At 36.2% G+C, this 13,837-nt stretch overlaps 4 protein-coding genes across 5 annotated transcripts; all 4 read left to right on the forward strand.

Moving 5' to 3' along the window:
* The first annotated feature begins 166 nt into the window (after positions 1 to 166).
* LOC105963933 (large ribosomal subunit protein eL13z) lies at positions 167 to 2,281 on the forward strand. 2 transcript variants are annotated; one of them, XM_012988431.2, is made up of 5 exons: positions 167 to 295; positions 982 to 1,097; positions 1,229 to 1,362; positions 1,615 to 1,773; positions 1,868 to 2,281. In XM_012988431.2, exons 2-5 carry the CDS (start codon positions 989 to 991, stop codon positions 2,087 to 2,089), a joined length of 624 nt encoding a protein of 207 aa, XP_012843885.1. In that variant the 5' UTR covers positions 167 to 295; positions 982 to 988; the 3' UTR covers positions 2,090 to 2,281. The 2 variants fall into 2 exon arrangements, with proteins under 2 accessions (XP_012843885.1, XP_088675304.1); XM_088819178.1 differs by having other exon boundaries at positions 260 to 385.
* A 668-nt stretch (positions 2,282 to 2,949) lies between these two features.
* On the forward strand, positions 2,950 to 5,874 carry LOC105963923 (aluminum-activated malate transporter 4). The gene is made up of 6 exons (XM_012988419.2): positions 2,950 to 3,596; positions 3,688 to 3,825; positions 4,036 to 4,299; positions 4,384 to 4,520; positions 4,626 to 4,772; positions 4,994 to 5,874. Exons 1-6 carry the CDS (start codon positions 3,224 to 3,226, stop codon positions 5,666 to 5,668), a joined length of 1,734 nt encoding a protein of 577 aa, XP_012843873.1. The 5' UTR covers positions 2,950 to 3,223; the 3' UTR covers positions 5,669 to 5,874.
* Positions 5,875 to 5,991: 117 nt separating this feature from the next.
* Positions 5,992 to 7,409, forward strand: LOC148769857 (uncharacterized). The gene is made up of 4 exons (XM_088819179.1): positions 5,992 to 6,325; positions 6,426 to 6,461; positions 6,582 to 6,752; positions 7,053 to 7,409. The coding sequence occupies exons 1-4, from the start codon at positions 6,104 to 6,106 to the stop codon at positions 7,269 to 7,271; spliced, it is 648 nt and encodes a 215-aa protein (XP_088675305.1). The 5' UTR covers positions 5,992 to 6,103; the 3' UTR covers positions 7,272 to 7,409.
* Positions 7,410 to 8,217: 808 nt separating this feature from the next.
* LOC105964785 (uncharacterized) lies at positions 8,218 to 10,585 on the forward strand. The gene is made up of 8 exons (XM_088819180.1): positions 8,218 to 8,300; positions 8,431 to 8,500; positions 8,597 to 8,737; positions 9,072 to 9,170; positions 9,257 to 9,641; positions 9,721 to 9,828; positions 9,920 to 10,024; positions 10,120 to 10,585. The coding sequence occupies exons 2-8, from the start codon at positions 8,453 to 8,455 to the stop codon at positions 10,305 to 10,307; spliced, it is 1,074 nt and encodes a 357-aa protein (XP_088675306.1). The 5' UTR covers positions 8,218 to 8,300; positions 8,431 to 8,452; the 3' UTR covers positions 10,308 to 10,585.
* Positions 10,586 to 13,837: the final 3,252 nt, after the last annotated feature.

Here is a 13,837-nt window from a genome sequence, read left to right on the forward strand (position 1 = left end):
TACCGATGACCAATACGTTTATTTGTTTTGAATTAAAATATAAATACTAAAAAAAGAAAAAAGGCTATTTATATTAACTATTAATAATAGCATTATTGAATTGGGCTAATTAGTCTGTTTAGTTAGGCCCAATTGTTTATTTGGACTTGAGATATTGGCCCACACAGAACAATCCATTTCGTCGAAACTAGGGTTTTAGAAATATAAAGCCGCGGACACTCAGTTCTGGGTGAAATTTAGCAGAGCCAGAAGTAGACGTGCTCCATCGTTTTGTTCTGCATACATCGCCGCCGCCGTAAGTCTAAACCCTAGGAGATTTGTTCCGTTGTTTCATTTTGCAGTCTCGTTTCATGAACTGAAAGCTTATTATATCTCCGAAGAAATAGTTAGTTATTTCTCTGTGATTTGATTTTTTATTTAACTTGGCTGATCAATGATGTGTGTTTTCTCTGTAAATTGTTTAATTTTTTGTTTCTGGATTCAATCTTTTTTCCATTCTGGCATTTTCAGCTACTCTAATGATTTTGTTACAAGTTGATTTTTCTGTGCTCGAGTTTTGTATTGTTTTGTAAGCGGCGATGAGGTTTCGTGATTTCGTTGCACAGGTGATAAATGACGAAGTATTATCGTTACAGATCTTGAGTAATAAATTATAGAAATGCGTGTATGTATTGTATGTGATAATATACGTATGCGAGTTGCGATTGTTACTGTTTAATGTGTTTGTAATTCAGTTATTTGGTGGAACGATTTGCTGATGAAAATGAAAATGTGGAAGGTGCTGATGTAGAATTTACTGGATTATAGTTTCGTGTATTTATGCAGCTTAATTTTTATTTTACAATTGATTGGATTGTCCTATGTTTGATGTATAAAAAAGTTGATTGTCTCCAAGCCATCTTTGTTTGATCAATTCTCGATTTATTTTTTCATCTCGGTTATAGTGGAGTTGATATCATCCTTTGATTGTGTTTACTCTAGGTAAACCATGGTGAAGCACAACAATGTTATTCCCAGTGGTCACTTTAGGAAGCACTGGCAGAACTATGTCAAATGTTGGTTCAACCAACCTGCCCGCAAGACCAGGAGAAGAGCAGGTAATAGTTTTTCAGAACTCTGTATTTTCCCTTTTGGTTGAATCAATTCAGAGCAAATTATGGTGCTCTAAATTATTTGATCAGCTATTTGAGCAGAATGTTTACGCTTAAGTGTCGATGTATTTTCTCAGCAAGACAGAAGAAAGCTGTGAAGATTTTCCCGAGGCCCACAGATGGACGCCTTCGCCCAGTTGTCCATTGTCAGACACTCAAGTACAACATGAAGGTCAGATCTGGAAAGGGATTTTCTCTTGAGGAGCTCAAGGTTAGCTACTTTTGTTAGACGGTATATGTGAAATGTAGTTTGATTCATCTGCAATTTTGAGTTTACGCATCGAACAATTGTAACCTTTATTTGTACACTAGCCAACCAATCATACATTTAATCAACTGTTATTTTTTTACAAAATATGCTATACTTATTACAATGCTGCATTCGTTTGATTGGCTACAAATTTACAATATTTATGTTAGCTATAACTTTTTTCTTTCTGAAATGTGTGTTTGTATGAATCAGGCTGCAGGCATCCCAAAGAAATTAGCCCCAACTGTTGGTATCTCAGTCGACCATCGACGCAGAAACCGTTCTTTGGAGGGTTTCCAAACAAATGTTCAGAGGCTCAAGACATACAAGGCCCAGCTTGTTGTCTTCCCAAGACGCAATAACAAGTTTAAGGTATTATTATCAATAATCATTATTTTAATTATCAAAACCTTTAGTTTCTTGTTTCATATCTCTGACTGTACACGTGCAATATTTTGTTGCACAGGCTGGTGATTCTACTCCAGAGCAATTGGCAACAGCAACACAGGTGTCGGGACCTATATTGCCAATTGTACACGAGAAGCCATCTGTCGAGCTTGTGAAGGTCACAAGTGAGATGAAGTCATTCAAGGCTTATGACAAGCTTCGTTTGGAGAGGACAAATGCACGCCATGTGGGCGTTAGGGCCAAGAGGGCTGCCGAGGCTGAGAAGGAAGAGAAGAAGTGAGTGTTTTCTCCAGTGTCTGTATCTCGAAACTCTTGGATTTGGGTTTTTGCGTTTTATTTTGTTTTTGGGTCCTGAACTAAATTATCTGGATTTTGTTGAGTTTTTAGTATTAGCAGTTATATGTTATTTCAGTGTACGAATTTTCTGGGATACAGAAATATTTCAACATCTTCATTTGGACTATTTTGCTAAGCCCTTCTTTTCTTGTTACATATATATTTGCTTGCACAAGCGCATCTGAATCTACATCTGAATGCTTCAATTGGCTTAAAAAATTAGTTGGTGGCATTGTAAGTTATGGCCACCTTGGAAGTAACGTGAAATTATGAAAAAACTCTTCATGTTTGTGTAATTACAATTACCTCCTTATGAAAAAATCCTTTATGTTTGTATAATTACAATCACCCCCTTAAATGAGAATTTTCTTTCATATCCATTCTTGTGATGTTAAATTTAGTGGAATCTTCTAGTTTATGTCGAACATTCTCCAATTTGTATTCGTTTTGACCTGTTCGAGTTTCATATTTTGAGATAATATGATTATAAGATGAGTGCTTCTAAATATTAGATTGTGATGTTCGAGTTTCATATTTTGAGATAATATGATTATAAGATGTGTGCTTCTAAATATTAGATTGTGATGTATTAGAAACTGTACTTTTGCACAAAACGAGTACGAATTAGATAACATTTCACGAAATCTAGAAGATTTTGAACATGATTAGTTTTTTCATAATTTGCCCTTACTTAGGGCTGTCGATTAATTTACCCTAATATTGATTTATTTATTATCAGAGCACTTATCTATATTTCCAACTCAGCCCCTTGACTATTAAAATCAAGATAAGATGGTTAATAATGGTGGAGTCCTATTACTATCAGGTTAAAAGTAGACTACTAATTGTATTAGATTTATTTTTCCTAGTTTTCCTATTTATTAACACAACACAACACAACACATACATCCCTGCACAGGGAAAATAAATTAAATAAATAAATAAATAAAAATAAATTATTGAGCCTGTCGGAAACTGACAACCGTTAATCACAGACATTCCAATCAAGCAAGCAAGCACCTTCGAGAACTCAAACTCCTGTACGGCCTATGATTCTCGCCGTTGGAGAAACCCGTTAATGGCTGCGAATCTCGGATCCCTACGGCAAAGCTTCGTCGAACGAGGCAGAGAAAGATTGCTGTCGAGAAAATACAATTCCGACGTCGGATTCAATGATTCTTCTTACATCGTCCACGAGGGCTGCCTCCACTGGCTTTTCCGGGTCACGGTTGATCGGATTTCAAGGTGGTGGAATAATGTTACCGGAATCGCCTTCAGCGCTTACGAGATGGGAAGATCCGACCCGAGAAAAGTGGTGTTCGCCGCTAAAATGGGCGCTGCTCTCTCTCTTGTTTCTGTGCTCATTTTTTTCAAAGAGCCGTTGAGTTATATCAGCCAGTATTCCATCTGGGCTATTCTCACCGTTGTCGTTGTGTTTGAGTTTAGCATTGGTCAGTTTTTTTTTTTTTTTAATTATTTAATTTTTAATTCGGACCAATTTTTAATTACTATGTTTGATTGATTCAAATTTTTCATGGGCAGGGGCAACCTTAAACAAAGGGTTTAATCGTGCATTGGGAACCTTATCTGCTGGAGCACTAGCTTTGGGCATTGCAGAATTGTCTAAAATGGCTGGAGAAATGCAAGAACTTTTCATTGTCATCAGCATTTTTATTGCCGGTCTGATTCTTTTAGGCCTCTTTTGGTTGTGCAAATTAGCCATGATTAATTAAGTATTTGGACTTTGGTTCGTCTTTCGTGAACCCAATTATTTTCCGGGTCGACCCAAAAATATTATCTTAGGAACCAAACCAGCCCTTATTCAATTAGTGAATTGATGTGAGCTTATTTTCTTGAAATACGTATTTATGGCTTTTTTTTTTCTTTCAGGTTTTTTCGCTAGTTATTTGAAGTTATATCCGGCAATGAAGCAGTACGAGTACGGGTTTCGTGTGTTCCTATTGACATTCTGTATCGTACTAGTATCCGGCACTTCACATTTTGTCGAGACAGCTGTTTCTAGATTGCTGCTAATTGCTGTCGGTGCTGTTGTCTGTTTGCTCATAAATGTCTGCGTTTACCCCATTTGGGCCGGTGAAGATTTGCATAAACTAGTCGTAAAAAATTTCAAGGGAGTCGCCACTTCTTTAGAAGGTGAAACGATTAAAACTTCATTACGTATTTCATTACTTTGATACCTTTCACTTCAACTGACGATATTTTCTGTCCTTCGTATAGGATGTGTCAATATGTACTTACAATGTGTCGAGTACACGAGAATCCCTTCGAAAATATTGCTGTATCAGGCTTCGGACGATCCTTTATACAAGGGATATAGAGCTGCAGTAGAGTCCACTAGCCAAGAGGAGTCTCTGGTATGCCTTCATACATATTATGAGCTACATTTTGAAAAGCTCGTCGAAATAAGCGAAACGGAATTTAGATTTATTTGTTTTATTTTTTTATTTTTCAATTTGCAGTTAGGTTTTGCTATTTGGGAACCTCCTCACGGGCGTTACAAAATGTTCAATTATCCTTGGAGCGAATATGTTAAAGTTAGTGGCGCTCTAAGGCATTGTGCTTTCATGGTTATGGCAATGCATGGAAGTATTCTTTCGGAAATACAGGTATAGATTGTTTTATACATTAGTATCTTTTGCTTCCGATCCACGTGAACTAGTTTCCCGATTAGTCATTCGATTGGTCAAGCTTGTTAAAATAAAAAAAAAATCAAAAAAATTGAGCCTTGGTTCGATATAATTTGTGTATATGAATGTATATAGTTCAACTTCCTTCCGGTAGCGAAGTTGTGAGTTAATTACTCGATTTTATGACACGTTTGTTGCAGGCATCATCTGAATTAAGGCAAGTGTTTAAGGATAGGATTCAGCGAGTCGGTACGGAAGGTGCTAAAGTGTTGAGACTGCTCGGAGAAAAAGTAGAAAAGATGGAAAAACTCTCCCCTTCAGATCTTCTCGAAGAGGTTCACAATGCTGCAGAGGATCTGCAAATGTTAATCGACCAAAAATCGTATCTATTGGTCAACGCACAGAGCTGGGAAAGTCAAAAGAGGCCCGAGAATAATCCGGACCCAGAATTATTACAAGAACTAAAGGACAACGAACACAAGCCTCCGCCACTCATGATAAACTCACTCAGCGAGTCGGTTAATTTCAAATCAGCTCAGACATTATCGAGAAACTACGACCCTCACAATCCAAACACGAGCATAAATATGTCGGTTTCGCAGCAGTGGGGCTCTGCGGAAGACGTGCTCAGACAGCAGACTATGTGGCCTTCGAGGCTGTCATTGATTGGAGAGAATATTCTAAACGAGCGTGAAGTGAGAACATATGAAAGTGCGAGTGCTTTGTCTCTTGCCACTTTTACTTCTTTGTTGATTGAATTCGTTGCCCGGCTCCAAAACCTGGTCCACTCGTTTGAGGAGCTCGGTGACAAAGCTAAGTTTACGGATCCTATCGATTCTAACGAATCGAAAGAGGTGGTCGATTTATTGGCTTGATTTTTTTCATTTTTTTTAATTTTTTTTTGAAATCATCAAAATAATATGTTATAAATAATGTTTTCTTACAGCAGAAAGATTGGTTAGCTTTCTTTCTAGTTTAGGAGGTGTCTGAAATCAAATGTATTAGTTTTCTGTCTGGAGGATTTGTACAGATAAGACAATTATCTAATATTATTACACGAGGAAACTGTAGTTAGATATTATTATCCATCTCTATTATTGTAAATACAGTAACTTATTTATAAAAAAAAAAATTTAAAATTTATGTTTTAAGAAGATTTTCACTTATCTTTATATTGGAGGACAAAGAATGCTAATTTATGTTAGGAATTAATTAGAATTCCTCCTTACCTGATATACGACGTCGTATAATGGGATTTCAAGAATAAAATACCCACAGTAGTGTGTGAAAACATAACAGTTGTGTAGGAGATGTGGGCTGCTGTAATTCCACCGAATTGTGCTGCTTTGCAGACAAAACTATACAATCCCACAACAAGCAGCTGTAGAAGAAAGCTCTGTAATAACAAAGACTCAATTTGTAAATTTAATTTGCCCTTAAATCGAAGATGCATCCAACAATTTTCTGTCAGCTGCTCGTCATCTGCTAGCTCAGAAGATTCCTTTCTCCAGCAAGATCAAGAACTAAGTAATGTTAGTCTTCAGACAATTCATTTATTTATCATCTTTCTTTGTCAGTTACAGTAGCTTCATTTTGTTCTTTTCTTACTTGTTGTTGCTTGCTGTCAAGAAGAATCAAGAAAAGAAAGGGTTTTTGCAGAAATGGAAGGTATTATATTCTCTCCTTTTTGCTTGTGACACAGACATTTGGTGAAAACCCATTTATGATTTTAATGATTATTTGATGTGGGCTTCTTTTTTTTTTCTTTTTTTTTTTTTTTAAATTTAGGAAAGTTCTGCAGAAATGAGTGCAAAGCTAGCAAAGCTGGGACTAGCGGCTGTTCTTGCATATGGAATATTTGATGGTATCACATACACCAGTTTTTTTGTGCTTGCATTTCTTGGGTACGAAAAAAGCACCGGCAAGAATCCTGCGGCTAATCTTCAAGCTCTTGTCGGGGTAAGAACTCCGATATTTATGTCGTAAATCGTATGAGATTCAATCTGGCTTTTAAAGTGTTGAATGTGAGTACTTATACTAATTGAAGTCCCAAAGTGTTGCTACTTTGTTGATTGAAGTGGCGTCCAGAAGATTCTATTGAAATTGCACGTCCGTGATGATACATAGTTTCTTGAATTGAATGGCACTCAGTCATCTGATAGAAAACAGTGCAAAATAAATAAATAAATGTTGTTAAATTTAAATTCTCCATAATATGAATGGTGGTATACTTAATTATTTGAGGTGCATATTATGTAGATAGTAATACTGATGTGGACTGGGAACAATGTAACAAGACCGTTTCGAGTAGCAGGAGCAGCTGCTTTGGCGCCTGTGATCGACAAAGGATTACGGAGGATCCAGACCTACTTTAACTTCCCTACTCTTGTCTATGCATTTGCCCTTGTTGTCGGATTAGTGGCCGGATTATGTTCCACCGTTGTTGGATTGCTTATCCTATCCCGGTGGGGCAAATGATGTCCTGCTTTACCATCGTCTTGCTAGGTTGTGACGTGGCCATCGTGTAACTCGTTTTTTTTTTAAAGGTGTAAGCTATTGTTTCATTGTTTCAGCTTTTATGCATAAATTGGAAACCCCTAATGCATTTTAGAGTTTTGGACTCTCTCAATACATAATAAATACATACTAGTCTATCATTATAAAAAAATAAAAAATAAAGAATAAAAAAAAACGAAAAACGAGGACGACGAACTTTGATAGTCCCCGCTAGCAACCAATCATAACCGATAGAAGAAAGAATACTTCGTCAGCTTCCTTTACGTGCAAACCTACAATACCACCTCCCAAAAAAAAAAAAAAAAGAAAAAAAAAATTAGCCATGGCTTCAAATCGCATGTCATCAAGAATTGAAACAGAAAACGAGGTAACACGTCGGATTCAAACATTATTATTAATCGTCCAATGAAAACAAGGTACACCTTTACAACAAGTTGCGAGCCACGTGAAGGCATTCGGCCTGCTGATACATCCCTCCAACTAGGCTGCAATGGAATTAAAAAAATTCCAAGTTGGCTTAGTTATCATGTAAACTGCAAAAGATTGGATTATGCAAACCAGTTAAATAAAGGAGGAAACCATCAATTCTCAATCCAAATGGTGGTCCTGCACAGTATTTGCAGATACCCAAACATATAATATGTATAGCCTTGTGGAAAGCACACAGATTTGCTTTCTAATCCATTTATTTAATCTAAATCTACTATTTTTTTAAGCATGGGAGCAGCCCCAGCATCCTCGTCGAGAAACGGGGACCGGCTTTTGAAAAGTTTTAATTTTTTCCAATAATATAGTACGATCATATTACGTGAATTGTTAATGCATTTCTCGATGTCAACATTTCTGAACTAGGAAGGTGTTAATCTTATATAAAAACTGCTACGCAGTTAATTAATTCATTATTCTTCTATTTATAGTAAGTTCTCGTAATTCCATAGTAGAACTAGTACCACTTTCAGATTCAGGTATACCGAAGACCTTCTTGTTGGGGTAAGTTTTTTGTCTTATGTCTCCTTTTGGGCCATTTTAGTTCCATTGCATATCTTTCCAAATCAGAATTCTAATTCCTCTCATATAAACGAAAAACGAGAAACGAGATACAATTACCTTCTACTTTCAGGATCTTAACGAAGACAAGTTGGATGGAGTCGTTGCAGGGAGAGATACAAGTAGAGAATCTTTCATTTACGGTGAGTTTTTAAATAATTGACACAGCATGTTTATGATACCTAACTTATTGTTCTTTGAAATATTAAAAAACCGGAGAACTTTTTTTTTTTAAACAGAAACCGAAGGTGCTTGGTGAGAAAAAAAAGAATATTCCTTCTTACAGGCAAATGGAGATCCCGAAGAGCCCTAACCGAGCTATGGAGTTCCTCAGTAGATCTTGGAGCCCTGCTGATTTCCTGCAAACGTTTTCATCCAACGTGAGAAACTTCCACTTTGTGCAGTTTGTCAATCGCAATAAAGAAAATCACTTAAAAAAATGCTACTCAAACAAGCATTTCATATAACATTTCGTAGATTACTAACTCTTGCATATTTACGTTTCATAAAACAACAACGGTGAGGCCACCATGCCCCGATATATTTTAATTCCAATCAGCTTTTAGATAATCAAGAAAGCCAGGCGGTAATAGTTCTTGGATCTTGAGAATTATAAAATTCAGCTCAACAAGTCATTAATCGCTGAGCTTATAAGTTGGTCAATCAGTCCATTTAAAAGCTCAACTCACAATCAGATGTTATGTACTCCCACAGAACCTCTTCCTGCATAGCTACACTGATGAACAAGTCGATGAAAACATAACAACTGCAGACGCAACTCACATTCCTACCATAAATCAGGAAAACACAAAGGTAATAATAATAAATCACACATATTCGTTCACACTCTGAAGTTTCGAGAAGGAAAAAAAAATGACATTTTTATCTAAAAACTGCAGTGTGATCTAGTTAAGATGGACTTCAAACCCACAAAGTCATGGTTCGGGGGAAAATCCTTCACTAGCTTATTTAGGTCACAAAAGGAGAAGAAGAAAGAGGAGAGACGACTCCACACAGCAGAATTACACGCAGCCCTTTCGCTCACACAGCTTGCTGCAGCCATCGCTGGAATCAGCAGCAGCAGCAGCATGTGCAGAAGCGAGTGTTCAAGCGAGGATATGGGCAACGTGATCTCTTCTGCTGCTGCACTAGTAACCAATGTGTGCGCTGAAGTGGCGGAATCTCTTGGGGCCCACAGGGCGAGGGTCAGAGCGGCTGTTGACTCCGGCATGGCAATTCAAACACCCATGGACATGATAGCTATCACAGCTACCGCAGCAACGTGTAAGCAACGATAATTAGATATACTTAATCCCTACTTAAGATATATACGTGCAAGTAACCCGATCTCGTTAATTACCAGGTTTAAGAGGTGCTTCTCTTCTGAAATCGAGAGCAACGGCAGTCCCCCTCTCTAGAGTTCAAGAGATGCTTAAAATAACAGCCGAGATATGCACAATTATGCCTTCAGGCACGACAGAAAAAAAAAATGACCCCATTTTTATATCGATTCAACTCATCTTTTTTTAACTGTATTTTAACTCATCTTTAACTTTCTGCAGGGCGAGAAGAATGCACGAGGGTGAGCGTATATCTTAAACACGACCATCTGATGTTCCGTTTCCGAAAGAAGTACTTAGGAGGAGCCCTGACATCTGCAAAAGAGTGTATGAACTTGTTTGCTTTTGTCATCATTCACCATATTACATGAAAAAGAATTAATGAAACACTGACGATGAGAAAGTTGGCTTATAATCCACAGATCAGGTGACCGACATTACGGAGGAGAGAGTGGAACATCAGGGGAGCTCTTTTCTTTGTTTGAATACTAAGAATGGAATTATAAAGCTGCTTTTCGAAGATGCGATCCAATCCAAAATATTGATATCGACGATTCTCAATCTCTTGGAGATGCGCAGCCCCTGTTGGGAAGGCAGTCACACCTATTAACCCTTTTACGCATCCAACATCTATTGTGTGTAATTTCGATACAACTTGTTTACGAGAAACACGATATATTTTGTTTCTTGAATAATAGCTAAGGGTGGCAATTAACTGCAATAACTGATCACATGCTGTAAATGTAAAAGTAGCCTCTTGTTTCGAACTATAAACCAATAACAAAAATGAACAATGAGTATAGTTGTTCAATGCACATTTAATCTTTCTCAGCTATTTAGCTTTTTATATGTATGATTTTGTACAACATTGCATTATAGTGCAGCTTCAAGTAATCTATTTGTCTTCAGACATTTTTATTGGATGTTTAGTGTTAATTCGTATTTAGCCAATTTCAAATTTTTCTCTGTATTTCTCTCAAACAAACAGGATTCACCACAACATATTTGAAAATTGCGAAATACGCAATCGAAAGAACATAAATTAATAATGATAACAGAAATTTGCGAAATATCTCAGGCGGCTAGCTATTACACACATTTTCCTTGCAAAAGTCGTTTTAGAGTTAATTGCAAATACCACCCCTGTGTTATCTCTAATTGTCAAATACCCCATGTGAAAAAAAAACTCTCAAATACCCCCTTGTGTTATCGAAGTCAGAGCATCGAGACCCCTAGAGGAAAATCCTGTCACTCACTCGCGGATTGTGCGATTTTTAATAGTATTTTTAGGGTGAAATATCATAAATACCCCTTTATAAAATAACCTTGTTGGTTAAATTATGAATAACCTAAATTTATAGGACCAAATTGTAATTTCCAGAATTCAAAATAATAATTTGAAAAAATATTATATGTCATTAAAAAAAAAAAGAAAAAAGAAAAAAAAAATCATTGTCTTCTTCCCGTTCCCCACCGCCCAAACCCCAACCCCGACCCCAAGTTCAGCACCATCACCTCCTCTTCTGCAATCCACATACCAGACCTGAATCCGCACAACCCGAGGCTAACCCCAGCCTCAATTACAGCAACGGCCTATCTACAACATCTCCAAACGATTTCTCTCGACGGCGACGAGTTTGACGGCCGAACCTGCTAGTCCAACAATTGCATATTTTTGTTCTTTTCTCTTCTCTTGCTCGCCTTGTGGCCGCCACCGCCGTCAAAATAGGACATTGTGTGAAGGTTTGAGGCACGTGTAAAATTTATTGATGGAAACTAAAATTTCAAAGATGTTGTGGGCGATAGATCTGGAGAAGATGGTGGTGGTGGTGAAGGAGGGGTGAGATGGTGGTGAGCAGCGTCGGAGCAGAAGCGGCGGCCGGGTGGAGAAACGGTGGATGAGTGTTGTGGCCTGTGAGTTGGGTGGGAGGGCAGGGGATCTGCTGGAGAAGAAGCTTTTCTTTATTTCTTCTTTTTTCTTTTCTTTATTTAATATAGAATGTAAAAAAAAAATAGAAAACATATAAAAACTTTTAATATTACAATTATATTTTATTTTGGTTTAAATATATTTTTTTTTTATTTTTAATATTTACAAAATAAAAAAATATATAATACCTATAAAATTATAATATAATTTATTAATTGCTGAAAAACTCCTTAGGGTATTTTTGTCATTTTATCTTCAGTCAATGACTAAAATCACAAAAGGTGCAGTGTGCTTCGAAAATATTAACACAATAGGGTATTTGTAAATTTTCTTTTCACAGGGGGTATTTGACAATTAGAGATAACACAGGGGTGGTATTTGCAATTAGCTCGTCGTTTTAAGCTGATTTTTGAAGGTGGGGATACGACGCCGTTTGACTTTAACTTCAACTCACAAGCATGTCGGTTTCCGACTCAGGACTCTAAGCTCGGGTCCGTTTTAATCGGATCTCGGGCAGGATAACACACTCCGTCTGGCCTCTTGGGCCCAAGTTTTGAAGCCCACCAAAGCTTTAAAAAGCCCATTTTCCAATATTATTCTTTATTTTTCCTTTTAAAAGTAGGGGACTTTACCGTACTTATTTATAAAGAGATCAAGACAAAAAACTATTTTACCAATAAGTCCACACATGATCCAGATTTGTGTAAAGGACTAAAATAACCCCTCATACTTTAATATGCTCCAATTTCATCCGTAACTTAATTTAACCTCAATTTGACCCCAAACTTCACAAATTATTCAATTTTGACCCAAAACTTTTTTTTTTCAAGTTTTTTTTTTGAAAAACTTTTTTTTTTCCCGCCGGATTCCGGCGATGACCGGCGGTCAACGCCGGTCTCCGGCGTTGATTTTTTCAACTTTTTTTTTTCTTTCTTCCGGATTTTTTCGCCGGATTCCGGTGTTGACCGGCGGTCAACGCCGGTCTCCGGCGTTGACTTGTTAAAATCTTTTTTTTTTTTTTTTTCTGTAACTTTTTTTTTCCGTTTAAACATCAATATTGCTGTGATTGACAGTAATATTAACTATCTTACTGTTAAACACAGTAAAATTAACTAAACTATAGTTTAACACAGTAATATTGCTATATTAATCTCTAGCACATTAATATTAACACAACAAAACTCATTATTATTGTGTAATAAAGTAATATTACTATGTTGACCATTCAACAAAATGTAAACATAATAAAAAAGACCAAAAGAATTAATATTACTGTGAGTGACAGTAATATTACTATAGCAACAGTAATATTACCGTCAACCACAGTAATATTACAATAATAGACAGTAATATTATTACGTTAATCCGTGAATAACTCAAACAAACAAAAAATCCAAACAAAATAATAATATTGATGTGGTTGACACCAATATTACTATAACAACAGTAATATTACCGTCAACCACAGTAATATTATTGTGTTTACAGTAATATTACAATAATAGACAGTAATATTATTACGTTACTCCGTGAATAACTCAAACAAAACAAAACCCCCAAAAAAATAATAATATTGATGTTGTTGACAGTAATATTATTGTGTTTACAGTTATTTTACTGTCAACGACAGTAATATAATTACGTTGACTTGTCAACAAATCAAACAAAATAAAAAAAAACAATAAAAAATAATAAATAATAATATTACATTAATTTAATGTCAACGGCAGCACAATTACATAAATGTAATGTCAACGGCAGTACAATTACGTCAATTAACTATCATTGACAGTATAATTATGTTAATTTACTGTCAGTTACAGCACAATTACGGTCAACGTTTAGCGGCAGACGTGGAAAAACAAAACAAACCAAAAAAAAAAAAAACTTAAAAAAACACATAAAAAAATCAACGCCGGAAACCGGCGAAAAAATCCGGAAGAAAAGAAAAAAAAAAGTCCACGCCGGAATCCGGCGGCAAAATTTATTTTTTTGAAAAAAATAATGTTTGAGAAAAAAAAATTGGGTCAAAATTGAATAATTTGTAAAATTTGGGGTCAAATTGAGATTAAATTAAGTTAAAGGATGAAATTGGAGCATATTAAAATATGCTCCAAAAAAAGTCAAAATTGAAACCGGTGAAAAAAAAAAAAAAAAGTCAACGCCGGAATCCGGCGGCAAAAATTTTTTTTTTGAAAAAAAAATGTTTG

This window comes from Erythranthe guttata, chromosome 6 (genome assembly GCF_056151865.1).
Source record: "Erythranthe guttata isolate IM_541 chromosome 6, IM_541, whole genome shotgun sequence".
Taxonomy (NCBI): Eukaryota; Viridiplantae; Streptophyta; class Magnoliopsida; order Lamiales; family Phrymaceae; genus Erythranthe; species Erythranthe guttata.

Bases quoted from the DNA above. Each gene is read 5' to 3' on its own strand.
- LOC105963933 (XM_012988431.2), top strand. From the start codon at position 989: ATGGTGAAGCACAACAATGTTATTCCCAGTGGTCACTTTAGGAAGCAC. The intron at 1,098-1,228 runs GTAATAGTTTTT...GTATTTTCTCAG, and splicing joins CAAGACCAGGAGAAGAGCAG to CAAGACAGAAGAAAGCTGTG. The intron at 1,774-1,867 runs GTATTATTATCA...TTTGTTGCACAG, and splicing joins GACGCAATAACAAGTTTAAG to GCTGGTGATTCTACTCCAGA.
- LOC105963923 (XM_012988419.2), top strand. From the start codon at position 3,224: ATGGCTGCGAATCTCGGATCCCTACGGCAAAGCTTCGTCGAACGAGGC. The intron at 4,521-4,625 runs GTATGCCTTCAT...TTCAATTTGCAG, and splicing joins CTAGCCAAGAGGAGTCTCTG to TTAGGTTTTGCTATTTGGGA. The intron at 4,773-4,993 runs GTATAGATTGTT...CGTTTGTTGCAG, and splicing joins GTATTCTTTCGGAAATACAG to GCATCATCTGAATTAAGGCA.
- LOC148769857 (XM_088819179.1), top strand. From the start codon at position 6,104: ATGTGGGCTGCTGTAATTCCACCGAATTGTGCTGCTTTGCAGACAAAA. The intron at 6,462-6,581 runs GTATTATATTCT...TTTTAAATTTAG, and splicing joins GGTTTTTGCAGAAATGGAAG to GAAAGTTCTGCAGAAATGAG. The intron at 6,753-7,052 runs GTAAGAACTCCG...CATATTATGTAG, and splicing joins ATCTTCAAGCTCTTGTCGGG to ATAGTAATACTGATGTGGAC.
- LOC105964785 (XM_088819180.1), top strand. From the start codon at position 8,453: ATGGAGTCGTTGCAGGGAGAGATACAAGTAGAGAATCTTTCATTTACG. The intron at 8,738-9,071 runs GTGAGAAACTTC...GTACTCCCACAG, and splicing joins TGCAAACGTTTTCATCCAAC to AACCTCTTCCTGCATAGCTA. The intron at 9,829-9,919 runs GCACGACAGAAA...AACTTTCTGCAG, and splicing joins ATGCACAATTATGCCTTCAG to GGCGAGAAGAATGCACGAGG.